Source organism: Cervus elaphus, chromosome 23, assembly GCF_910594005.1.
Source record: "Cervus elaphus chromosome 23, mCerEla1.1, whole genome shotgun sequence".
NCBI lineage: Eukaryota > Metazoa > Chordata > Mammalia > Artiodactyla > Cervidae > Cervus > Cervus elaphus.
In genome coordinates this window covers 73,076,220-73,101,532 of record NC_057837.1, presented here as the reverse complement: position 1 = coordinate 73,101,532, position 25,313 = coordinate 73,076,220, and the positions used below count along the sequence as shown (strand labels likewise).

General features: G+C 46.6%; 2 protein-coding genes and 1 long non-coding RNA gene across 3 annotated transcripts; 1 reads left to right on the top strand and 2 right to left on the bottom strand.

Moving 5' to 3' along the window:
* Positions 1-739: 739 nt before the first annotated feature.
* LOC122681047 lies at positions 740-11,779 on the bottom strand. The gene is made up of 5 exons (XR_006336878.1): positions 11,567-11,779; positions 8,347-8,476; positions 7,397-7,472; positions 7,057-7,206; positions 740-1,046 (listed from the first exon to the last, which is right to left on the bottom strand). It is a non-coding gene; the product is annotated as an uncharacterized LOC122681047 (long non-coding RNA).
* Positions 5,023-8,081, top strand: LOC122681046 (colostrum trypsin inhibitor-like). The gene is made up of 3 exons (XM_043882764.1): positions 5,023-5,352; positions 7,065-7,280; positions 7,938-8,081. Exons 1-3 carry the CDS (start codon positions 5,277-5,279, stop codon positions 7,958-7,960), a joined length of 315 nt encoding a protein of 104 aa, XP_043738699.1. The 5' UTR covers positions 5,023-5,276; the 3' UTR covers positions 7,961-8,081.
* Positions 11,780-11,935: 156 nt separating the features above from the next.
* PIGT (phosphatidylinositol glycan anchor biosynthesis class T) lies at positions 11,936-23,513 on the bottom strand. Its single transcript, XM_043882763.1, has 12 exons — positions 23,280-23,513; positions 22,577-22,754; positions 20,266-20,393; positions 19,881-19,981; positions 19,640-19,726; positions 19,021-19,108; positions 18,815-18,912; positions 18,556-18,721; positions 17,674-17,874; positions 13,685-13,850; positions 13,279-13,362; positions 11,936-12,625 (listed from the first exon to the last, which is right to left on the bottom strand). The coding sequence occupies exons 1-12, from the start codon at positions 23,464-23,466 to the stop codon at positions 12,373-12,375; spliced, it is 1,737 nt and encodes a 578-aa protein (XP_043738698.1). The 5' UTR covers positions 23,467-23,513; the 3' UTR covers positions 11,936-12,372.
* Between the last annotated feature and the right edge of the window lie 1,800 nt (positions 23,514-25,313).

Sequence of the window (25,313 nt, the reverse complement as noted above, 5' to 3'; positions counted from 1 at the left end):
TTGCTAGAAATACTTGCAGATAATAACTATAATTACAATGTAACATTTGACCAGGACATGTCAGAATTTTAGAAACTCCATATAAATTTTAGAATGTCTATATTAGTAATATTTATCATATAATATAACCTGAAAAGATTAATTACTCATTTGACAATACTTCCCATGTAATTTAACATACCAAATGAACCTAATTAGTTTAATATCTCTCTTTGCGATGTTTCAGGGACCCTTTGAAGCATCCCAAATAGATTAAGGTCAAAAGGACTTCACTAGAATTTCATTAAGGAAGTTTTGTCAAAGAATATCAAAAGGGTTTAGAACACTCAGATAGGATCATAGATCACTGTGAAACTAGTTATTCACTTAACCAAAGTAACCACAGAAGAATTCAAAAGGGAAGGGATATATGCATACCTATGGCTGATTCATGTTGAGGTTTGACAGAAAACAACAAAAGTCTTTAAAGCAATTATCCTTCAATTAAAAAATAAATAATTTTGGGGAAAAAAAGATTTCAAAGGCAAATACAGAGCAGATCACTTAAAATAAAGAACTCAAAATCTGTTATCAAAGGCAGTTCAACATTTTAAAAAAACTTGTGTAATTAGCCTCCAACTAATATAAATAAATGAAAAACATTTTTTTTAAACCTGTACAATGCACAGAATTCTTTCCTCGAGGCCCGCTTTCCACAAAGCTTTCTGTAGCCATCATTTAATTTGCCCATCCAAAAAGAGTCACTTGTAAGTCAAGACCTACTTTCTTTTTCTTTTAATTTTTTTATTATTTATATTTGTTTATTTATTTTTTGCTCTGCTGGGTCTTCTCTAGCTGTGGCGAGCAGGGGCGGCTCTATGGTTGCGGTGCACAGGTTTCTCGTTGTGGTGGTTTCTCTTTTCGTGGAGCACAAGCCGTAGGGCACGCAGGCTTCAGTAGTTGCAGTTTCTGGGCTCTAGAGCACAGGTTGAGTAGTTGTGGCCCATGAGCTTAGCTGCTCCTTGGGAAGTCGGATCTTCCCAGATCAGGGATAGAACCCGTGTCTCCTGCATTGGAAGGTGGATTCTTTACCACTGAGCCACCAAGGAAGCCCCTCTTTTTGTTAATAAATGCAATTCCATTCCTCATGCCTTCTTTACTGAATACACACATCCTACTTTCCTTAAGCAACCATGAATTGACTTTTATATTAGCCATCTGCAGGTTGGTGAACATAAATACCAGTGATAATTTCTAAAAACATTTCCTTTCTCATAGAGAACATCTCAGGATGGCACCAAACATATTCATTAGTATCGTGAGTTTCTGTGTAAGAGGAAGCCAGTGTCCCATAATTAATGTTTCAGTGTTTGATTTTATTTGAGAGTGACCTAGACAACTGTTCAATAAACTTCCATCATTTAATTTAGCACAACCCTAGAAATTCAATTCACCAAAATCTAGAGAGACTAAAATAGACATTTCCAAAGCATAATTATTCTTAAGAGTTTATCTAAAGCTCTTATCTCACTTAGATTTTCTCTCCTTAAAACTTTCTTCACATTGAGTCACTTTCCTTGCTGAAAAATCTGCAATAGGTATAATAAGGTCTTATTTAGCTTATATTAAACCTAGGCACAAAGAAAGCATTATACTGATTGTTATATTGATGACTCTAAAACATGTCTATATTAATTAGATCAACAAATTTAAGCATTAATACCAGGTACTAATTTAATATTGAATATTTCCCAGTTCATATGAACTTGACATTCATCTAACTAGCGTCTCGCATTTGGAATTATTTGATTTATAAGTGCTTGTTTTTCTTTAGGCCAATTAAATTAGAGCTCATTTACAAGTTAAGCTCAGCAATACTATTCAAAGACAGAGAAAGACACATACTGAGACGTACATATATTCATACAGACACGACAAGAGATCTAGCTTCATTTTCTAAACTTAGTCATGAATCAGATAAAAAACCCACTATTTGATAAGAAAGATATTAAAAGATTTCAGAACCCAAACTCTTGCATCTTCCCATACACAGAACAGTACTCAACTCCTTAACTTGGAATATCTGGCTTTCTTTTTTTTTTTTTAATTCATAAAACTTTTATATTTTAAGAAATATCTTTTGTTTCTGTGTACTGCTTGAAACAATAACTGAATAACTCCTCACCATGGTCCTGAGATGCTCATAAAAATGAGGGGTGGTGTAATCATTTTACAATATATACCTATGTTAAATCATTATGTACACCTTAAACTAATACAGTGTTGTATGACTACCATATCTCAATAAAAGTGGAGAAAAATGAGGGTAGAGTGATTAGTTGACTGACCCTGTTTCTCTGTCAACTTCAGAGAATGACAGGACCCCCACTAATTCAGAATTTTTGAATATGCTCCTCTAAGGGCTCGTTGTCATGGGCCTCTTGAATGTTTCTCTTTTTTTTAAATTTTAATTGGAGGATGATTGCTTTACAATATTGTGTTGGTTTTTACCGTATACCAACATGAATCAGCCATATCTGACTTTCTTTAATTAACAATAATCTTCTGACATTCAGACTGCTTGCATGCATGCATGCGTGCACAATTGCTTTAGTCGTGTCCATCTCTTTGCGACCCTATGGACTATATAGCCCACCAGGCTCTTCTGCTCAAGGGATTCTCCAGGCAAAAATACTGGAGTGGGTTGCCATGCCCTCCTCCAGGGGATCTTCTCAACCCAAGGATCAAACCCAGGTCTCCCGCACTGCAGGCAGATTCTCTACCACTGAGCCACCGGGGAAGCCCAGCGTTCATACTACCTGCCCTTTGTTGCAGGAAAATTGTACTTCTATATAACCTGGCTGCACCCTCGCCTCCTCGGAGCAGTTATCTCGGGGTTACTTGAGAGGCTGCCTTGGGGATTAAGTCCTAAAAATTCCCACTGAGGAACATAATTCTCAACTCTTAGATTGAGAGTATTTTTTAAGCCTACAGTGTGGCCTTCAGGACTCCAAACACAAGTAGCTGTGCTGCAGCAGAAACTAGTCAAGGCCCCCGCATCGTGTTAGCCCTTATTCAGTCGTTACTCCTTCCGCTCATTCAACTGGGCTCTTACAGATGGCTTTTACCTCCCGCCCTCTCTTTCTTGCTTAATTGCATGCTGAAAATGATTGCCTTCCAGCTAAGGTTAAACTATGTACCTGATGTTTACTTCTCCAGGACAACACCCCCTAACACTCCTCCCCTTTGTGAGCATTCTCCATCCAGAAAGAAGGTCTCAGAGTGATAACCTTGAGAACAACCAGCACCTGTTTCAGAGCCACCTGACACCAGCCTTAACAATCTCCAGGTCTCCAGGAGGGAAGAAGAATGCAAGACTACCTCAGCTCCATCCTTATCTACAGCCCCGTTTTCTAACCTGAAACTGTAAGACCCCTTCCTAATTTCCAGAAGTGGGGCACAGTGTTGCAAGCGTTAACCTACTGAGGCACCCTTTGCCTGGTAAGGTGATAAAGCCACTTCTTTCTACTCCTGCAAAGCTCTGTCTCTGCGTTTTCTGTTTGGTACAGGTGAACATATGCCGGGTTTTCAGCAACAGTTTCTTTTATTATCTGCAAATAGAAAGTACACCCACAGAAGGTAAATAACTTGTCTGAGGTCACACAGATAGGGAATAGCAAAGCTGGAATTTAAATTCCTCTAGCTCCACTGATGAGGCTTTCAACAACTACTGAAGCACAAGTGAAGATAATCTAACATCACTGATGTCTCATATAGAAAACTCAAGAAATGGAAAAGAAAATTTATTTTGTTATAATATTAGATTGGCCAGAAAATTCATTCAGGTTTTTCCACATTACGTTATGGAGAAAGCCGAACAAACTTTCAGGCCAACCCAATTCAAGAAAATTTCCCTTTAAAAATCTGTAGATTGAAAAAGCATTTCATGTTCCATCTAAAGGATAAACAAAGAGGTCTTTAGGCTTTCGAGTAGGAAGTAAAGTCATCTCTAAGGCAGAAAAACATTCAGGACACTTAATGGGGACACTCCATGGCAGAATTCAGTGGGGCCAGGGCCACAGTTGTTCTGGGGAAAGAAAGTCTGATCCAGAGGTTTTTATCCCATGATTGTCCTTGAAGTTACAGGTAATATGCAAAACTCCAGGGAAATAAAACGTGTAAACCCCTTGTTTTTTTAGAATTATCTATCCAACCAAATGTTTATGAGGATACCTTGTAAAGATATTTACTTCACGTGGTGGAATTTCAGTGTCCACGATGATAGCCATCAGCCACGTCTGACTACCAAGCACAGGAAATACGACTATGCCTTAAGTGAGATCCCCAAGACAGTACGAAGAAAAGTAAACTATCATATTACTCTTTACTACATGTTGCTTATATGTTGAAATTATACTATTTTGGATCTATTGAGTTAAACAAGCTATTAATAAAACTAGTTGTACTTCTTTCTTTTTCCTCTTTAAAAAAATACTGCTACTAAAAAAAAAAAATTCTGGGAATTTCCTGGCAGAACAATGGTTAAGACACTTGGTGCTTTCACTGCTAGCAGGAACCGTTTCCATCACTGGGTGAGGAACTAAGATTTCATGTGCCCCACAGCTAAAAAAAAAAAATGCAGTTACTAGAAAACTATAAAAATTTCTTTGTGGTTTGCATTATATTTCTACTTCATAACACTAGGGTAGAATTTGGGAGAAGTGATTTTGCCTTTTGTTTATGCTATTCACTATAGCTTGATCTTTAAAAAGAAATATGATGATTTATATGAAACAATAAACTCATTATCCCAAAATTCAATAAAAGAACCAATGAACAAAGAGCTGTGTTCTCTCTCCTGGAATGCTGAGACACTAGCTGGGAGGCTCTGGATGGGAACCAATAGTAACAGAATGGAGAAGAGCTGTGCTGGGCTTTCAGGGACCACATGGTCCAGCCCACCTGTTTTACAGATAGGGAAACGGAGGTCCCGAAAGGTTCCTTCTCAGTCCAAGGGACTCAAGTCTGCAGTAGTTGGGGCTGAGTCTACAGTCCTGACGCTACAGAAGCACCATCTTAGGGGACTTGCCCAAAGGCCTTGAAGAACCCATCCAAAGCCAATTGGCATGGCCTCCAGTTCTTGCAGCCCACACCCCTGGCCCAAGGTGCTTCCTATTCCAAGTAACAAGAATCAAGATACTTCCCTCAGCCCTGGGGAATAGGACCCCTTCTCCTTCAGCTGCAACTATAAGTTCCAGTCTCCCGGCCTCAGCCCAGAACACGCAGCTACTCACACCATGAAGCTCAGCCACTTACTTGCCCTTTGCCTCACCCTCTGCCTGCTGGGCTTGGCGAACTCAGGAAAGACCTCAGGTGAGCTGAGGGGTCAGGAACAGGGGCCCTGAGATCATCGCCTATGGGGAGGGGGGGATGATGGATCCAACACATCATCTGGTCACTTCCACCTCAGGAGGAAAGAGGGACCTAGATATGGGAAAAGGTTCCCCTGAGGTCAGCATCCAGTCTCAGGAAAATCTGGGGCCAGATCTCCCAGGTGTTTCTTTGACATCATCACCAAATTTTAATTTTTCTTAAAAAGCAATACATATATTTGTTTTAAAAAGACAAACTATATGTAAACGTGTGAAGTTTAAAAAACTGGTCCCCTATTTCACACAGCCCCAACAATTCTGCTCTCCAGATTCCTGCTCCCTAGAATTCTTAAGCAAGAAAAGAAACGTTGACAGTGCTTTGAACAGGAGGCCAGATTCTCAAACTTGGCTGTGCACAGAATTCCCCTGAGGTCTCTCTGGGTCTCACACTCAGAAATTCTGATTTAATGGATCTGGGACCTCTGGGTCTCACACTCAGAAATTCTGATTTAATGGATCTGGGACAAAGCCTGGGCATTGGGACTTTTTTTTTTCCAAGTTACCCAAGAGGTTCTAATATTCTAACCAAGATTGAGAATTTGCTGTCCAAATAGAAGGTCTCAAATTTCTTCCTATAATGGCCTCTTCCCTATTCTAGGTTAAGCGTCTTCCAATAAATCCAACATAGTCAAGGTCACAAACTTGAGGATTTACATAAGGGTTCCGTGGAGCTGAGTTGACTCATGTGCTTATTTGTTTGAGGGATGCTGTCCTTATTAGGGAAAGTGTCGTTCTCAAAGTGCTGTGTGCTACATCCATAAAAAGAGACACTGAGGTCCTGAATGTCCACGGCAGATGGTTGAGGGAGGGTGTGTGTGTGTGTGTGTGTGCATGTTTGATAAATCATTTTGTGTGATACCCAGAGCCAGATGTGAAAGGAGGTAAAATAACAAGCGATTCAGTAAAAGAGGCCAGTTTCTTTATTTGCTGATTGCCCATGGATATTAAAAATTATTCAATGTAAATATCTAAATATCTTTTCCCTAGATATAAAAAAAATGATACTTGTTCATTGGCACTCAAATGATACTAAAAAGGATTTTCAGGAAAAAAAATCACTTGAAATTCCACTACCCAGAGATAACTGCTCCAAATATATGGAAGAATAACCTTCATGTCATCATTCTCTGGGCTTGTATGTATATATAATATCCACAGAATCACACCAGACCTCATATATTGTAAATGCATTTTACATTCAGCAAAAGTTATGAACCTCTCTTCATGTTGATATATATCATCCACACTATGCTTTAGTGTTGGCCCACTGATCCCCCATTGGTGAACGTTTACATTTTTTCCAAATTATAAATTTTTCCCTTTATAAAAAAAGCTCCAGCCAACATCTTGATGTCAAGTTATGAGAGGTTGTAAGATACAGCACTTGGGATTTGAAATTGGATCTGGGTTTAAATCCCAAGCCTCTCTCAACTTACAGGCTTTATGATTTTGAAAAAATTAGCAAACCTCTCCAAGCCTCAGTTTCTCCATTTGTGAAGTGGGGACAGTTACACTTCCCATTTGATTATTTGAGTAATAGCAAGAATAGTGAACACCTAGGAGGGCGCTTGGTGTAGAGTAGGTGCTGGGGAAAAAAATCAGTTCATTAAGAGGACACATCCATGACAATTCTGTTCTTTCTTACCTTTGCAGACAATCTCAAACAAGAGGCTTCCCAGGACTTGTTCCAAATGCCCCCTGACCTGTGCCAGCTCCCCGAAGCGAGGGGCCCCTGCAAAGCTGCTTTGCACCGGTACTTCTATAACTCTACATCCAATGCTTGTGAGCGCTTTACCTATGGAGGTTGTCAGGGCAACGACAACAATTTTGAGACCGCAGAGATGTGTTTGAGGATCTGCAAAGCCCCTGGTGAGTCCTCTGATAGACCCAGGAGGAGGAATGGAGGTGATAGGATGCTGGGTGTGATGCAGGTGACGATGTTAATATGGGAGTTAGTGATGATGAGAATAAGGGGAATGAGATACCTGTCACTGATGCCTGGGAGGAGCAGTAATGAGGGTGCTGGCAGTGTAGACAGCAAGGCAGTGGTGGATGGTGGCACTGATAATAAAGATGAAAGGTGGGCTGGTTATTGTAGCAAGCCCTTTTAAAATACATCATGCGAGGTGGGGGGGGGGGGGGTCTTCCCTGGTGGTCCAGTGACTAAGATTCTACCCTCCCAGTGCAGGGGCTGGGGTTTGATCCCTGGTCAGGGAACTAGATCCCACATGCCACAAGTAAAAGATCTCCTGTGGCACACCTAAGACCCGGTGCAGCCATGAAGCACCTGGTGGGGCTGGCAGAGGTGAAGACAGCAGTGTAACCTTTATGGGGGATCCTGTTGGCAGAGGTGATGAATGTGGTTGTAGCCGTGGTCATGGTGGGAGACAGTAGAATGAGGAGGTCCCCAGGCTGGTGGATGTTGAAGGGTTGAAGGGGTTGGGTAAGGAGTCCAATTTGAGGGCTCTGGCTCTAGGATGTCAACGGGCCAGCCAAGAAGGGAGCTGACTGTCATCTCCATCACAGAGACCAGGGACAAGAGCCGCTGACGGAGACACCTGCACGTTCCCAGGCTTTGACCAAAAGCTGCCTCGGCGGCCCTTCCTGATTGAAGGCCCTGTTCTGAGCCCATCCTGTATCCCTCTGGGACTGGGTCAATAAACTGTTCAAAGTTGACGTGGCCTGAAGCCTTCCTACAAGGGCCCTGGGCTTGTCCTCAAAAATTGCTCACAGTCACAGGGGTGATCAAACCTGCATCACCCCACCCCCAGCCCTCCAGGCCCTCACTGTCCTGTGTTCCCAGAATGAAGACAGGACAAGGACAAAAGTTCCCCTTTCACCAGCGGGTCATCAATCATCAAGGAAGCCAGACTAAATGGAAATCTGGGGACCTTGGATGTCTGTCCCTGGATCCTGGCCTGCTGCTCTTTCTTACCCAGGGCTGCATGATGAGCCAGAATGTTCTTCCTGTCCAGCAGGAACCATGGCCTGATGTGGAGGGGGTAGAAATTCAGGCAATCTTGGCCAGCTAGGGTGACTGCCCTCTCTCTCCACCAAGAGGAATACTGGAAAAAGATTGTTACAAATTTTTTTAAATTGTGGTAAACTATATACAACACAAAATTGACCATTTTAACCATTTCTAAATGTACTATTTATTGGTATTACATATACATACACTGTTGTATGTATATATACACCATGACCACCACCCACCTCCAGAACTTTTTCATCTTCTCAAACTGAAACTTTATATCCCTTAAAAATTAACTCCTTTTTCTCCCTACCCTGGACACTACCACTCTAATTTCTGTCTCTAAGAATTTAACTGCTTCAGGAACCTCATAGAGTAGAATCATACAGTATTTTTCCTCTCGTAACTGGTTTGTTTGACTTAGTACCATGTCCTCAAAGTTTATTCATGTTGTAGCCTGTATCAAAATTTCTGTCCATTTTTTTGTTTGTTTGTTTTGGCTGCTCTGGGATCTTAGTTCCCTGACCAGGGATCAAACCTGTGCCCCCTTGCAAAGGAAGCTCGGGGTCCTAGCCACTGGACCACCAGGGAAGTCCCAAAATCTCCTTCTGTTTAAAGACTAAATAATATACCACTGTTAGGTACATTTTGGATATCGGGCGGGGTCTGCCCTGACCACCCTGCCCACCACTCCCAATAACTCTCTCCTCGTGTCCTACATCTGATCTAACCACTTCCTCTTGCTGGAAGGGAAAATGCTGCCCACAGTCAAGCAGCAATACTAGAAGCCAGAACCTGGAGTTTGCAGACCAGGCAGGTCCCTGTCCTGGCGATGTCATGAGGACCTTGGTGTGCCCTTCCCACCCCACCCCCTTCACATGTCCTGCTGCCCAGGAGCCAATCTAGACCGCGTGATATCACATCAGCAAGAACATACTGAATAGCCAGCCTGGCCTGAAGCTGACCCAAAGGGGACCCAAAGCTGAATGGACCCTTGGGCTTTATCCAAGGGCAGAAATGCTTAATTATACATGAATAGGTATATATTTGAGAGAGCATTTTTTTTCTTTTTTATTTCTATTTTTTTGGCCCACTGCATGGCATATAGGAACTTAGTTTCCTGACCAGGAATGGAACCTGCGCCCCCTGCAGGGGAATCACAGTCTTAACCACAGAGCGGGGAAGTCTCTCTACTCCCTTTCATGTTCTGATCAGCTACTCAGAGACTGAGCTCTGGAAGACAGAGTGAGGGTCGCCTTAAGCAGGCACTGGTCCAGACACTGTAGCTACAAAAGACAAAATTCTGGCCCATATGTATCCTAATTATTAATAAGCAGGATATGGAAGCTACACAGCACGTTAGATGGTGGTGAGGGCTACTGAGGAAAACAAGGCAGGCAAGCGGCGAGCTGGAAACTGGAGAAGCAATTTATGACCAGGGTAGCCAGGGAGACCTCTTGATAACTTGATGGTGGAGGTGGTGAAGAAGAGTTGGGATTCTTCAGTTAGGTTGAAGGTAGAGCAAACAGCTTTCTTGACAGGGCATACTGGAGAGTAAGGAGAAGGATAAAAAATGAGTCCAAGGTTTCTGGGGAGATGAGAGCCGTCATTTGCAGAGATGAGCTGACAAAGGGTGAGTATGTTTAGGGTCGGGGTGGAGATGATCAGAAGTTTGGGAGATAACTGAATTTGAGATGCCTTTAACATCCAAGCGGAGATGGCAAGTAGGCAGCTGGGTAAATGAGTGTGGAATTCAGGGAGGAGGGGACCTAAGCTATGGGGTGTCATCTGTCTATAAATTATACAAGACATAGTAGTCGACGGCATTTCTAGGTGCTGACTTGGCTGCAGGTATAAACTCTACTGTTCTGACTTAGCAAACACCCCACTACATGCAGGCTGCCAGGACCACTTAGCTTCAGATAATCTACCCACCTGCATTCCTTTTTTTTTTTAATTTTATTTATTTGACTGCACCAGGCCTTATTGCAATACGTGGGATCTTTGGTCTTCATTGCAGCCTGCGGGACCTTTGGCTCCAGCAGGGGAGTCAAAGAGTCTAGTTCCCTGCCCAGGGATCCTATCTGAGCCTTGAGATATCCTATCTGAGCCCATTGCATTGAGAGCCTGCAGTCTTAGCCACTGGACCACCAGGGAAGTCACCATGTTCACCTGCCTTCTTATGTCATAGCCGGTGTGTTTACTGCTTGAAGTAAACTTGAGTAAAAGCCTCTTGACCCAGTTGCTCTTGCCCATGGTCTGGACTAGCTCACTTATGCCACCTCTTGTCCTACACATGCACACACATCACTTGTACATTCTAGAAGCTCTGGGAAAACCTTCAGAGGTAACCTGAACAGCCCCATCTCTGTTAGCGGTACACTGGATGCATGCACTGTATTAAAGACCCTGCACGCATACTGGTGGGGTTTCTAGAGTGGGTCCCCCCTCACCTTACTCATCCCTACCTCTAGCCCCCAGGCCCCAAGTCACAGTAGCCCACACCCACTCACACAACCACGTTTGTTGACTGAGCACTGACTTGTCCTGAGTGCAGACGCATTCAGGTGGAGGACAGCCCCTGGGCCTCCAAGAAGCTCCTAGTCTAGTGGAAGTTAAAGGACAGTAACAGCCAGGGAGCTAAGGACTATGAAGGCTGTCCAGGGAGGGCACCCACAGCAGTTCAGTGTCAGGGAAGACTTCCTGGAGGAAGCAACATCTCACCCAGTTTCGTCAGTCAGAGTGAACCTGGCAGCTGAGGGGAACACAGTGGTTAGCAGAGTAGGGTATTCTGTTTGATGGGCAATCGATCATAAGACTAGGCTGGGAGAACTGGGAGAGGGAGGGGCAGCCCACGAGTAATGTACACACGTGACAAATGTCAGAGGAAGAGAATGAAGGTGGGGGCAGGGCAGACATTTGCCAGAGGACTTGTTTCTCAGGAATCTGGGGTTATACAGCCAGGACGTGGGCAGGGGCAGGCTTCAATCCAAGGGCTTCAAAGCCTGTGGGTGGTCTGAGGACCACCCAGAACACAGGCTCCTGAGGAGCCAGATAAAAACTGAAAGGCCTGGCTCCACCCAAACTGACTGAATTCACAGGGTCTGGATCCCAGGAACCTGCATCATTTCACAAGAGCCCCAAATGGCTGCAGTGCAGAATCTGGTTGGAAAATGCTCACCCAAAGCTCTTCTGTGTCCCCAGCGTCTCTCCAGCACGACCCCTGGTGATAGGGGACTGGCTCTCAGGGTTCCTAAAAGGCACAGGATGATTCACTTTCACGGTCGTGGAGATGTTGACATAAACACTCCCCGTCAAACCCAGGGAGTTCTGGGAACCAGTCAGAGGAGGATGCTGGGGGAGGAGGGAGGCAGGAGATGAGAAGGAATTTCTGGCAGGGGTGGGAGGAGGCAGGGGCCTTTGGTTGGTTGGTTGGTTGTTTTTTTGGCAGGGGAGGGGATTGGACAGGAGATCCAGTTCCGGTACCTGCCAAACACTCCCAAGGCCCCAACTCTCCCCAGGCCTCAAGGACAGGAGACAAACAACCATGGAATTAGATACTTTTTATTCCACAACCAGTAATCTCCACCTACCACACAGTGGTACGAATATTTGAGCACATCCTGTTACCCAGGCGGGCAGTGTCCAACAGAATTTTCTGCAGTGGTGAACATCCGTCCCCATGATGCCCAGTACCGCAGCCAATAACCACTTCTGGTTACTGAGCACTTGAAATGCACTCAGTATGGATAAGGAAATGCATTTTCAATTTAAATTAAATTCAAAAGCCACTTCTGACTCATGGCTACTGTCCTGAACATTGCAGCTCTAGGCCCTGGCCCAATTCACAACACAGCTTGGTTCAAAAGCCGCCGCAGGGGAGGGCAAATGGCAGGAAGAGCCTTGGGGGCGCGGCGGGGGCTGGGGGATTCAGCCACCACACCCCTCTCAAGAAAAACTGCAGCCCAACTGTGAGCAGGGCTCGCCTCAGAGCGGGGGGACGCCTCGGGCGCGCCGGATGAGGTTGGCCAGCCGCTTGACCAGGCCGCCCTTCCTGGGCTCCTCGATCTGGAAGGTGCGGGTGAGGAGGTTGTAGAAGGAGCCGTAGCACACGGCCACCACGGTGCAGGTGAGGCAGACGACGTTGTAGGGCATGCTGAAGTCCGGGGTGGGCAGGCTCACCAGCAGTGGCTCCGTGTAGAGCCGCACAAAGTAGCTGGAGCTGTCAGAGGCTGGGAAGCTGGGGGTCGGGAGTGGGCGGTGAGGCAGGATGGCCGCTTCCCCACATCTCACCCCACCCATCCTCATCCTCTCTCTTTGGCCACGCAGGACAATGTCAGTGGGAAGCATTTTCAAAGCTTTCTTAGCCTCATAGCCTTTTAAAGCTCAATACAGACATCTGATCAAAGGAGAGCTACGTTGAGGGAGAGGAAAGGGACCCTGCCTTCACTGGGCTGCCTCTTCCTAAGCCGTCTGGTCTCGGCCTAAAGGTCATCTCCTCCACGCAGCCTTCCTGGATTACCCACCAGATTACTCCCCAGCAGTTCCTCTCTGGACTGTGCCCATGAGCAGGGAGGGGCAAGTCCATTTTGTCTAGTGCTGTCCACGTGGTGCTCTCTGAAGTACCCAGCATCTGATAAGTGCTCAGTTCCACATTTGTAAGAGAACCGATGAGTAAACGTCCTGCACTTCTCACCTTCTGATCTCCTAGCAGCTCTTTAGGATCATTTCATAAAGACTATACTAATAGTACAGACCACTGGGGTTTGAATTAGGATAGGGCCAATCTACTCATTACTTTGCAAGCACAACCTCTAACCCCAGGCCAGCCCACAGGAGCCTGATCCTCTGTGCAGGTGCCACCCGGACACCAGCAGCCAGGCTCACACTTACAGGCTGTTGAAGAGGGGGCTCTCTTCCCAGTCCCCAGGTTTGGCTGCCACCACACTGGGCACGAGCGCGCTGAGCACAGATGGGCTGCAGAGAAGCAGACAGACACTGTGAGCCGTGCTCCCCACACTCCTCCCCCAGGGAGCGTGGTGAAGCAAACAGACACTCCATGAGCTGTGCTCCCCACACTCCTCCCCCAGGGAGCGAGGTGAAGCAGACAGACACTCCGTGAGCTGTGCTCCCCACACTCCTCCCCCAGGGAGCGAGGTGAAGCAGACAGACACTCCGTGAGCTGTGCTCCCCACACTCCTCCCCCAGGGAGCGTGGTGAAGCAGACAGACACTCCGTGAGCTCTGCTCCCCACACTCCTCCCCCAAGAGGGCGGGGGCGGCAGGTGACGGGCCCCCACCTGACATAGAAGCCGTGGTTGGGGTCCGGGGTGTACTCAGTCCACTTAAGCAGCGCCCGCTCAAACTGGATGGAGACCTTGGTGATGGAGTTGGCCGGCAGCTGAATCAGCATCTCCAGGAGGTGGGGCTGCATCCGGTCCTGGGCAGGCTGATAGTGGATGTAACCTGGGGACCGACAGGGCACCCAGAGCTCTTTCCAGGGTTCAGCCCACCTGCACCGCTTGTCCCTACCTGTCCAGCCTTGGGGCTGGGACTGGGGAGCCAAGGAGGAGGAATCGGGATCACGGAAGGCAGGGAGGCCCCCGGGGGGGAGGAGGAGGGCAGGGAAGGGAAAAGGTGTTTCCAGGGCAGCTGCTCCAGGACATGCTCAACCTAATCCATCTTCACATCACGAAAACTGGGCCACCAGACGTCCAGTGCCTCCCGTGATGCAACAGGGAGTCCAGAGAACCACCTGGGAAGGTTTCTTGCCAAAAATATGAGACCTGAATCTAATTAAGTTTCTAAAACTAAGCACTGATACTCAGGAATACACAGAGGATCGAGGAACATGTTAAACATGGGCCAACCAGAATGTAGAACATCCTATACAACAAATGACCCAGTTTTGCCAACAAATCAATTTTTAAAAAACCACTGGAACTGTTTTACAGATTAAAGGAGATGTAAGAGGACCACACCAATCAAGGCGGGAATAGCAGGGGAGATGGGGGAGAAGGGAAGTGTATATGGGAACCCCATACTTTCTGCTCAACTTTTCTGTAAACTTAAAACTACTCTTAGAAAAGTAAGTCTATTAATCTAAAAAGACAGAAAGAGAAACTTAAGAGTATATCAAGCAAATATACTGTGAGCACCTGATTTTTACCCAGTTTAAATCAATTATAAAGTTATTTTCAAGACCACTGGGGGAAACAGGAGTGATAACAATAGGTTATACATATTTTTAAGCCCCTTACCTGTTAGAGATGTTTAAAGGTGAACTGACATGATATCTAGGATTTCTTTTAAGATACTCCAGCAAAAAAGTAACCAAACCAAATAAATAAATAAAGGGAAAGATGAAACAAAAATGATGGGAAGCTGTGGAACAGAACAGAGAGCCTAGAAATGAACCCACATTTATATCAGCAATTAATCTATGTCAAAGGAGACAAAAAAACACAATGAGGAAAAGACAGCCCTTTCAATAAATGGTGTTGGGAAAACAAGACAGCTATATGCAAAAGAATCAACTTGGATTACTTTCTTATACCAAATACAAAAATAAACTCAAAATGGCTTAAAGACTTAAATGTAAAACCTGAAACAATGAAACTTCCAGAAAAAAATATAGGCAGTGTGCCTTTTGACCTAGCAATGTTTTTTTGGATATATCTCCTCAGGCAAGAAAAACGAAAGTAAAAATAAACAAATGTGGTTACATCAAACTAAAAAGCTTTTGCACAGTGAAAGAAACTACCAGAAAAATGAAAAGACAGACTATTGAAAGGGAGAAGGTATTTGCAAATGATATCATAAGGGGTTAATACACAAAATATACAAAGTACTTACACAACTCAATGTCAAAAAAGAAAAAATTGTTTTAAAAAATGGGCAGAGGACCTGAATAGACATTTTTCTAGAGAAGACATACAGATTGGCCAACAGGCAGATGAAAAAATAGTTCAACATCACTAATCGTCACGGAAAGGCAAATCAAAACCACAATAAGATATCACCTCACACCTCTCGGGATCATCAAAAAGACAGCAAATAACAAGTGTTGGTGAGTATACAGAGAAAAGGGAGCCCTTGTGCACTGTGTTGGGAATGTAAATTGGTGCAGCCACTATCAAAACCTGTAGGGAGATTCCTCAAAATTTAAAAGCAGAACTACCATACAATCCAGCAATTCCACTCCTGGGTATTTATTCAAAGAAAACAAAAACATTAATTTGAAAAGATACAGGCACCCCAATGTTCACCAAAGCATTATTTACAATAGCTAAGAAAACAGTATAAGTGCCCATCAATGGATGAACGGATAAAGAAGATGAAGAATATTACTCAGCTATAAAAAAGAAGGAAATTTTGACATTTGCAACAACATGGATGAGCTAGAAAACCTTAGGCTAAGTGAGATAAGTCAAAGACAAATACTGTAAGATATCACTTAGGCTAGGAATCAAAAAAAAAAAGAAAAAAGAACAAATATAACCAAACAGAAGTAGTCATAGACACAGAGGATAAACAGGTGACTGCCTGAGGAGAGAGGGGTGGGAGGAGGAGAGGAATAGATGAGGGAGGGTAAGAGGAACAAACTTTCAGTTGCAAAATAAATGAGTCACAGGTACGAAATGTACAGTGTGGGGAATATAGTCAGTAAGTATGTCTTATATTTTATGGTGACAGATGGTAACTAGACTTATCATGATGATCATTTTGAAAAGTACAGAAACACTGAATCACTTTGCTATTACCAGGAACTAGCATAGTGTTACAGATCAATTATACTTCCAAAATAAACAAAGTCATAGAAAAGAGATCACATTTGTTGCTACTAGAGGTAAGCTGTAGGGAGAAGGGGAACTGGATGAAGGCAGTCAAAAGGTACAATCTTCCAGTTCTAAGACAAGAATTGGAAATGTAATGTAGAACATAATAAATATGTTAATGTTGTACATTACACATGAAAGCTGTTGGGAGAGTAAACCCTTAGAGTTCTCATCACAAGGGAAAAATTTTTTTCTATTTAATTTTGTATCTGTATGAGATGATGGATGTTCATTAAACTTACTTTTATCTATCATGATAGATATAAGTCAAATGAGCATGCTGAACACCTTGAACTTATCTTGTGCTATATGTCAATTTTATCTCAATGAAATTAGAAAAAAAATCAACAACAAACAAAAAATGGGATATGAAGCTGGAGACTGCCGAAGCTGGGTAATGCATACACGGGAGTTCATTACTCTGTTCCATTTGGGTATGTATTTCAAATTTGCCAGAGCAAAGATAAAACAAAACAGGAACTTCCCTGGTGGTTCAGTGGTTAAGATCCGCCTGGAAATATAGGGGACACAGGTTCAATCTCTGACCTGGGAAGACTCCACATGCCACAGAACAACTAAGCCGGTGCGCCAGAACTACTGAGCCTGAGTGCTGGAGAGCCCACGACCCACACCTACTGAAGGCCACATGCCGCAACCACCGAGCCCTCGCGCCGAGAGCTTGCGCTCTGCACCAGGGAAGCCACCACACCACGAAGCCCGAGCACCTCAAGATGAGCCCCCGTTCGCCACAACTGAAGAAAGCCTGTGCTCAGCAATGATGACTCAGTGCATCATTGAAAATAAGTAAAACTATTAACCATGGGTTTGAAAATATGGGAAACCACAAAGAGGTTTAGAAAAGATTATAAGTCTAACTGTCGGGGTTGTACTGTAACGTCTTCCTAAGAAGTGTTCCTTAGTCTCCCTCCACTCCAAAGGAAAACAAGTGCTTTTGTGCTATGCCTGGCATCTCACAGCACTCAGTAAATATTAACTCCTCCTCAGAAAAATAATAGAAAAAACAAATTTTTAAAGCTGCACCTCTTTACCCCACCCAAGGAAGCAAAAACCACCTACTCCAGCTCTGTCACCTTCTTTGTATCCAATACTCTGTTTTTCTGGCTAGCCCCTTCTCCACCTCAAAGAGTCTAGGAATCATCTGAAACAAAATAGAGCTCCAGGAAAGAGGAGGAAGCAAGTGAGAAAGATAAGGAAACACCTGCCCTTATCACATCCTACGAAGATCACCAGGACTATGTGGTTTACCTACTTTGACTTTACAAACCCTTGCAGATCGGGCATTGGTGAGGTCATCAATGTCTCAAACGACTCCTGATGCCTGTGCAGACGGCGAGGTACTTGTGGAATTCCCTGAGAACTGAGGTGTTGGGGGACGTGGAGGGCGAGGGGTGGGGTGGGGGTGCGGGGCTGGCTGGGGCCTCGGCGCTCACTTGGTTTGTTCTCCTTGCCCTTGGAGGTGATGGAGAGCGTGTGCACGTACAGCCGCAGATACCAGGGCACGGCGTCCAGCAGCAGCACGGGGAAGGCCCGGTACGGGTGGGTGTTGTAGAGCAGCGTGCTCAGCTCCCCGCCCTGCAGCCCGTAGCCGCTCACATACCGCTGCGCATACAGGAAGGGCGCCGGGGGGGCCTCTGCTCAGAGAAAAGCCCACAGTTAACCACTCCTTTAAAGAAAAGAAGAAGGGGGGTCACTCCCCAAATCCACTCCCTGGGCCAGGTTCAGAGTCCCAAAGCCAGGAAGGGGAATGGGAGAGGCTTTGCCAGAACTGGGAAACCTGCATTCTGGAATAATCCCTGTCTTCCCTAACTCACAGCAATGACAACAGAATTACTGTTCTTTACTGAATACTAACAAGGCCTGAGCTTTCTGCCGGTTCCAACCCAAACCAAGTGTTCTCACAATATTTCACGCTTTTCCTTGGTAACACTGAACATGATTGCAACTAATTGTTTGAGGCCTGCTTCAACTATTATATGTTAATGTTTCTCAAAATCAGGGTATTTGTGTCAAAAAAATTTTTTGTTAATTAAATGAACAAATGCATGAATGACTTCCATGTTTTCCATTAATTATCTCATCTAACCTATTAGGTATTACTGTCCCCATTTTCAGCATGAGACAGTGAAGTTAGGAACCCTCAAGGTCATAGAGCTTAGAAAAGGTGGTGTTAGAACCAGGACGTCTGACTCCAGATATCTGGATCTAAACATAAGCCTGTTGTCTCCTGGTGAAGAGATGGGACTGTGAGTGGTCCCCCACAAGATGAAATCGCGGTAGCCCATGGTGGCCGTGGCGGCCCACCCTCCACCCACCATTCTCCAGGGGCCTCTTCCACTTCAGCTGGATATTGAGGCTGCGCGAGTTGCTGACCACAGCTGCATCCAGCAGGTCGTAGACGGCGTAGGTCTTGCGGGTGCCCAGGATGACGTCTTGGTATGTGGTGAGGGGGGGTGGGTACACCTCCAACGTCTCGTTGTCCTGGGGACACAAGGACAGGGCTGAGAAGTGAGCAGAGGGGCAGGCTGGCCTTGGAGGGAAGGGGCTGGCGTGTGTGGCTGGAAACCTCAGTACCTGGCCGGAGCTGGTGATGTCCACATAGACTCGGCTCTCCGAAGCCAAGGGGCAGGGCTCGGTGAGAGTTCGGGAGAACATCCGGAAGAGGGACCAGTCTGGGGAGCAGAGGGCGGGGATGAGCTGAGGCAGGACTAGGCCTGCTCCGCACAGATGGGGCGGGGCTGGCGATGGGTGGGTAGAGATGCCAGAGCAAGGGAGCTTACCCTTCTTCCCCTGTCCCGTGATGAAGGCATCAAATACAACAGAAAGGGTCTGCCTCAGCTCCCAGGAGACGCTGGTACAGCGTGCATTCTACGAGGGCCAGACGGCAGCAGTGAGGACCTACCTCTCCCCCAACCTCACAGCCCCAGGGACTGCAACCTGGACGCAACCCCTCCTCTATTCCGTATCTCCCCGCCCATCAGTTTGCTACCGCTCCCTACTGAGCACGTGACCCTGTGCCAGCAGCACCCTGCGCATCAGTGGGATGAACCGTTGCCAACAACTGCATGAACTGATACTATTATTCTCACTTGACGGATGAGAAAACCAGGGAAATAAAGTGACCCACTCAAGGTCAAGTCAGCTGGAAAGTGGCTGAGCTAGCAGGTGTACCCACGCGGCTACGGCTCATGACTGCCAGGCCCCACGACGGAGGTTAAGTGGCGGCTTGCCAGGCAACCAGTCGGCTTCCTTGGTGCGTGACCAAACCCCTGAATCGCCATCATCACGTCTCCCACCGGCCACTGGCTCAGCCCTCGACAGACACTGGGCCATGTGCTTTACCTGCACCTTCTCTCACAGCCCCGGGATGGCCCCTGTCTCCCGTTCCCCAAGACTTACTCTGCAAATAGGGCGGATATGCACTGCCTGGGAGTGGTAGCTCGTGTGGAACAGGCGATCAGCCTTCAGCAGCACCGAGAGGCCTGCCTGGAGGAGGCGGCGTGAGAGGAAAGGTCAGTGCCCTGCATGGTGATGCGCCAGGGCGTGGGGCCGAGGTAATCTGTCGGGCAGGGAGGGGGCATCAGCCCACGCCATCCACTCTCTGGGACTCCCACCCGCATTCAGGCCCCTCGGGCCTCACCTTGGAGCTGCAGGGCAAGAGCTTCTTCCACGGGGTGAGGTTCTCGGTGCAGACGACCTCCCGCGGCAGTACCGCATAGCGCAGGAAGGAGTGGTCCGTGCCTGGGGGAGACAGGAGCCTGGCTGGGGAGGGCCCTAGGGCCCCGCTCCTCAGGACCCGCACACACTCTCCAGCACCACCGCCCCCACAGTCTCGGCCAGGGGAGGAGTGCGGAACAGCCTCGTCCCTTCAGGAGAAAGCAATGCAGAGACAGTCTTCCTGGGGAGGGTGTCCACCCTGGGGATTTATGACCTGGTCCCGCAGACGGAGAAGGAAGCAGAGGGGAAAGGAGGCAAAGGCCAGGATGAGAGGTCTCAGGAAGAAGGACAGGATGCGGCGGTCTCACCGTTGGCCAGCCCCAAGGGTTTGAAGGAGGCGGTGGGCGTGACTGTGTTGGTGGAGTCGATGAAGTTGAGAGAGGCGCAGAAGATGCCCGAGAGGACGTTACTGAGCTCCTTCCACGACTCATCCACGCTGGATGGAGACACAAAGCCGCTCACTGTCCCGGGGCTGCGTCTGCCCCCTCGCTCAGAGCCCGCAGCTGGCTGCCAAGCCATGAGGCCGGCCAGCTGCTGGAGCCGCAACTGCCCCAGCTGGGCCTGCGGCCCGGGTCTCCCCCATCAGCCCCTTCGTCCTCGCTCTCCTCTGAACACCCCTGCATCCCCGCCGGCCTCTGCTTAGGTGGCTCGTCGTCGCACCTCGTGGTGCCGCCTCACTCCTTACGCTCCCCTTCCGGTGCTCCCTCCTCCAGGCAGCGTTCCGGCCCTCCTCAACCACAGTTTCCTCCCGCACTATTGCCATTCTGACCGTCCATGCCTCTCACCAGGGCCCTCCTGGGAAATGGCTGGGTGGCAACAGTACCTTGCTGTAAGCATCTTTTCTCCTCGACTAGGCTGAGAGCAACCTGAGGACAGGGAGCAAGGCTGGGTCACCCACTCACAGTCCACAACGCGATACAAAGTGCCCCAGGCCCCAGGGGCCGAGATCGGCTCCCTGATCCACCCTGAGGTGTGCTCAGCAGGGCAAGACCACCTACTTCCCTGTGAACACTCTGGTGAGTCCTGGTTCTACCCTCAGGATGGCAAGTCTTACATCGACAAAGGTTCATGGAACAAGGGAAAATAAGCATCCTAGGACCCCAGAGAAACATCGAATTAAATTAGGTGTTTTTTTTTTCTTTACAGAAACAGCAAAATAGATTTGCTCTTTATAGAACTAATAGAATAAAAGTAGATTTCTGAACATCACCTCCACACTACAGGCAATGATGAGGGGAGTCAGTGACAGCAGAGTGGTTGGGATAAAAGGCAAAGAAGCCAGAGTTCAGGCAAGAGCAGAAGCCCTGGCCAGTGTAGGGGCTTGCTCTTCATTTGATACCACCATAGAGCTAGCCTGGGGTTTTTCAACAGCCCTGTGTTCAGAGCTTTCCAACTGCTCCAATCTTTATGCCTCAAATAAAGACTGCAAACTGGAAGCCTGAAAACGCTACCCAAACCATAGCCATGTTCCATTTGCTGTGCACAACATTAACCCATAGGTATTTCTTAAATTTTTAAGTTACTTGCTGATATTTAAGCTTGCCAATTTTCACATTAAAATCCAGATTTCTGGGAAAAATGAGAGTATTTGACCACAGTAGGTCTCTGTTCCCACATGACAACAATCCATTGGGGCTGAGAGGTGGCTGTCCTCCCAAGCTCTCCAGCCCGCCACAGGTAAGGCCCTAAATTTTTTTTTAAGGCTTTTTGGTTTTTTTTTTTTTTTTAATATGGACCACTTTTAAAGTCTTTATTGAATTTGTTATAGTATTGTTTCTGTTTTACGTTTTGGTTTTTTTGGCCATGAGGCATGTGGGTTCTTAGCTCCCCAACTAGGGATGGAACCCATACCCCTTGCATTGGAAGGTAAAGTCTTAACCACTGGACCACCATGGAAGTCCCCCTAAATTTTTTTTAATTATACATATGCGCTGATTTCCCATAGTGAGATTAAGAGAATTTGGGCTTCCCAGGTGGGGCAATGGTAAAGAATCCACCTGCCAATGCAGGAGATGCAAGAGATGCAAGTTCCATCCCTGGGTCATGAAGATCTCCTGGAGTAGGAAACGACAACCCATTCCAGTATTCTTGCCTGGAAAATTCCATGGGCAGAGGAGCCTGGCAGGCTACAGCCCATGGGGTTGCAAAGAGTCTGATACAACTGAGTGAGTGAGCACACATGCACCTGGTCCAATCATAGTACCTAACCCATCCCTCCCCTAAAAAACAGTCATTTCTCGAATACAGAGATATGATGTCTTGCAGGCCAGTTTTAGCCCACATATATTTTATTTGGCCCTTGTGGCATTTTATTATTATGTGAATGAATGTCTTTAAAAGGTTGTCCAGCTTGCCACAGCTTTCTAGTGCCTTACATCCAAGTAGGCTTCAGATAACTGCTATCTATCTCCGTAGATACATGCGACCACAGGTCTGGATATATCAGTGGAAGGAAACATAAGCAAAGTCAAGAATGCCACCAGGCCATAATACTTCTTACTGCCAGTGCAGCTTTACCCCCATGGAAATGCTTCCCCCAAAGGGCAGTGGTAGGATGACACCACTTGCCATGCCACATTCCCGCCATGGCCTGCCACAGGCCTCAAGGTGGGCACTCACTCGGTGACGGTGTCTTGGAACCAAGCCCACAGCTCTGCCCCCGATGGGGCCTGCAAGAAGGGTGTCCCCCAGTAGCGAGTCCTCCAGAAGCCTTGGGTTAAGGATAGGTGCAGTTCCCGGAGAGAATACTTGGAGATCAACTGCCCCAAGGCTTTGGGGAAGAGCCTATAGTGAGACACTGGAGAAGAGACAGCAGGGGAGTGATGATCTTGGAGGGAAGGCTGTCAGCCACCCCAAAGAAACAATAAATACATCCCAGCTCTGGGGTCAGAGGAATCTAAATTCCTGACCAGTCAGTCACTGACTAAGCAATGTGATCTTGGACCGGTGCCTTTATCTCTCTATACCTCCAATTTCTTCCCTGTAACTATTCACTCAACTCAGCACCGTGCCCAGCACCCAAGATAAACGGTAATCGTCAACAGCATCCTTATCAGTGCTGTCCACGGAAGGTGCTAACTAAAGGTTTAGGATGGTAGCGTGAAGCTGCGGAGAGACCACCGCACTAGAAGTCAGCCCTCCCCGGGCCCCAGTTTCCTCACTGGTACAATGTGATTCCTCAAAAACTGCCCCACCCTTCCGCCAAGGACCCACGCCCCGGGACCAGAACCTCACCGTGGGGTCAGTCCCTGCCCCCAAGGCTGGCCTCCACCCAACTCCCAGCAGGTGCCACAGGGTTCTCCCATCAGTCTCCCCTCCTCACCTCCTTCCCGCTGCAGCTCCGAATCCCAGCGCGTGCGGAACTGGAAGGTGGCGGCTACGTCCCCTGAAGGCAGCGGGGTGATGACTAGCTCCTCCCGCAGGCTGTCGCGTGGGGGCTCCGCCTGACCCCAGACGCCCGGTCCCAGAAGCAGCAGCACCAGCAAAACTATCCGCACGGCCGCCGCCATGCCTGCGGCTGCTTCCAGTTCCCAGTGGCCCCACCCCTGCGAAAGGCCGGCCTCCAATAGGAAGAGCGGAAGAGGAGTGACTTCCGGTTCTGTCCCGGAAGTCGGGGTGCGGATATCAGAACGAAAGCCTGGATAGGCCCTTCAGGATGGTGTGTGTGTAAAGGGGCGCTGACAGGGCACGACCGATTGGGGTCTGGATGGTGGACCCCTTTCCCTACGATAAAGTGCTTAGCCACCACTGCCATTGTGCCTCCGTGATAGCTGAAGAGGCAGACTGAAAAAGGTTATTTCTTCTGCGAGGTCCCACAGCCGGGCCCCTGCCTCCAGGAGCCTCTTGACTCTCTTTGCTCGGTCCTAAGCGTAGCCAGCTCTTACGGTGCAAAACTTCCCCACAAAACCCTCAAATAACCCGCCCGTTCATTATGAAAAATTTCAAACATACAACAAAGGTGAAAGGATGAATACCTGTTACAATGAACACCTGTTTCCCCATCACCTAGATTCCACCGTTATCATTTTACTATACTTGTCTTATCGCATTATTAGTCTACCTCCCACAATTCATCTTATGTTTTGATGCATTTCAAAGAGATTTCAAACATAAAGACACTTCTCTTTAAATAGTTTAGCATGCACATCATTATCTAGAGTTCAATACCTGTTAACATTTTTCTTTTGGTGTAAAATTTACAAACACGACTGTTCAACTCCGAAGTGCACATCCATTGAATCCAACAAATGGATACACTGGTGTAACTCCTATCAAGATATGTTCGTAAAACCCCTGAAAGTTGGCTAATGCCCCTTGCCAGTCGACCCCTGTGCCCCCTGCCTTCCAGATGCAACCACTGTTGTGATTTTTCTCCACAAAATGGATTAATCTGTTCTAGAGCTCCGTATAAATGAAATCATCATATACCATGTACACTTTTTTGTAAAAGACTTCTTTCATGGGAATAATGTTTTGTTGAATCATTCACATTCTTGCATGCATCAGCAGTTTGTTTCATTGCTATATAGCATTCATACATTGTCTGAATATGCCATAGTTTATCTCTTCTGTCCACGTACACCTGAGCTCTTTCAAGTTTTTAGTTCTTATGAGCTAGGCTGCTATACAAGTTACTTTGTAGGAATAAGCGTAACATTTCTTTTGGATAAATATTTACAAATGATGAAAGAGAACATATGTTTAATTTTATAAGAAACTGCTAGATCTTTCTCCAGAAGGTATCATTTCATACTTGTATCAACAATGTATGAGAATTCCTATTGCTCCACATCCCAGTGAACATTTAACTTGGGGGTCTTTTTAGTTTTTACCACGTAGGTGTGTATGTAGTGGTATCTCACTGTGGTTTTAATTTGCATTTCCTTAGTACCTAGTGATGTTGAACATCTTTTCATGTATTTGTTGGTCATTCGTATATTTTCTTTTGCAAAGGATCTGTTTAAAATCTTTTTCTACCTCTCCCCTTCTGTGCTGGCTTGAGTTGGAGGGGCTCCAAACAATTCTTGCTTTGGTTTTTCCACCTGCCTAATCAGGTGCACATTCATGATGGGCTTTGTAGTCTCTTGGTAAAACTCACAACCATTTTGGCTCTGAAGAGCCAAATTTGGTGTCCGCCAGGTCTAGATATACCCTTAGGCAACCAGACAGGAAGAGTCAAAAAGATGTCTTTATCTCAGTATACCCTCATTCTACCTACATCCAGTGTTCCTGCCCCACTAGACACAGAACAGAAGGAAGGCTTTGAGTTCAGATGTGAGACAGATGTGGGTTCAAATCCCCACCCCAGCCTTTAGTCCATGAGCATTAGCAATCTGAGTGCCACTCTTCCTGCTCT

Coding starts and splice junctions, on each gene's coding strand:
- LOC122681046 (XM_043882764.1), top strand. CDS start 5,277: ATGAAGCTCAGCCACTTACTTGCCCTTTGCCTCACCCTCTGCCTGCTG. Junction 5,353..7,064: donor GAACTCAGGAAAGACCTCAG/GTGAGCTGAGGG, acceptor TTACCTTTGCAG/ACAATCTCAAACAAGAGGCT. Junction 7,281..7,937: donor GAGGATCTGCAAAGCCCCTG/GTGAGTCCTCTG, acceptor TCTCCATCACAG/AGACCAGGGACAAGAGCCGC.
- PIGT (XM_043882763.1), bottom strand. CDS start 23,466: ATGGCGGCGGCCGTGCGGATAGTTTTGCTGGTGCTGCTGCTTCTGGGA. Junction 22,755..23,279: donor GGAGCTGCAGCGGGAAGGAG/GTGAGGAGGGGA, acceptor TCTCTTCTCCAG/TGTCTCACTATAGGCTCTTC. Junction 18,913..19,020: donor CACGGGACAGGGGAAGAAGG/GTAAGCTCCCTT, acceptor TCTGCTCCCCAG/ACTGGTCCCTCTTCCGGATG.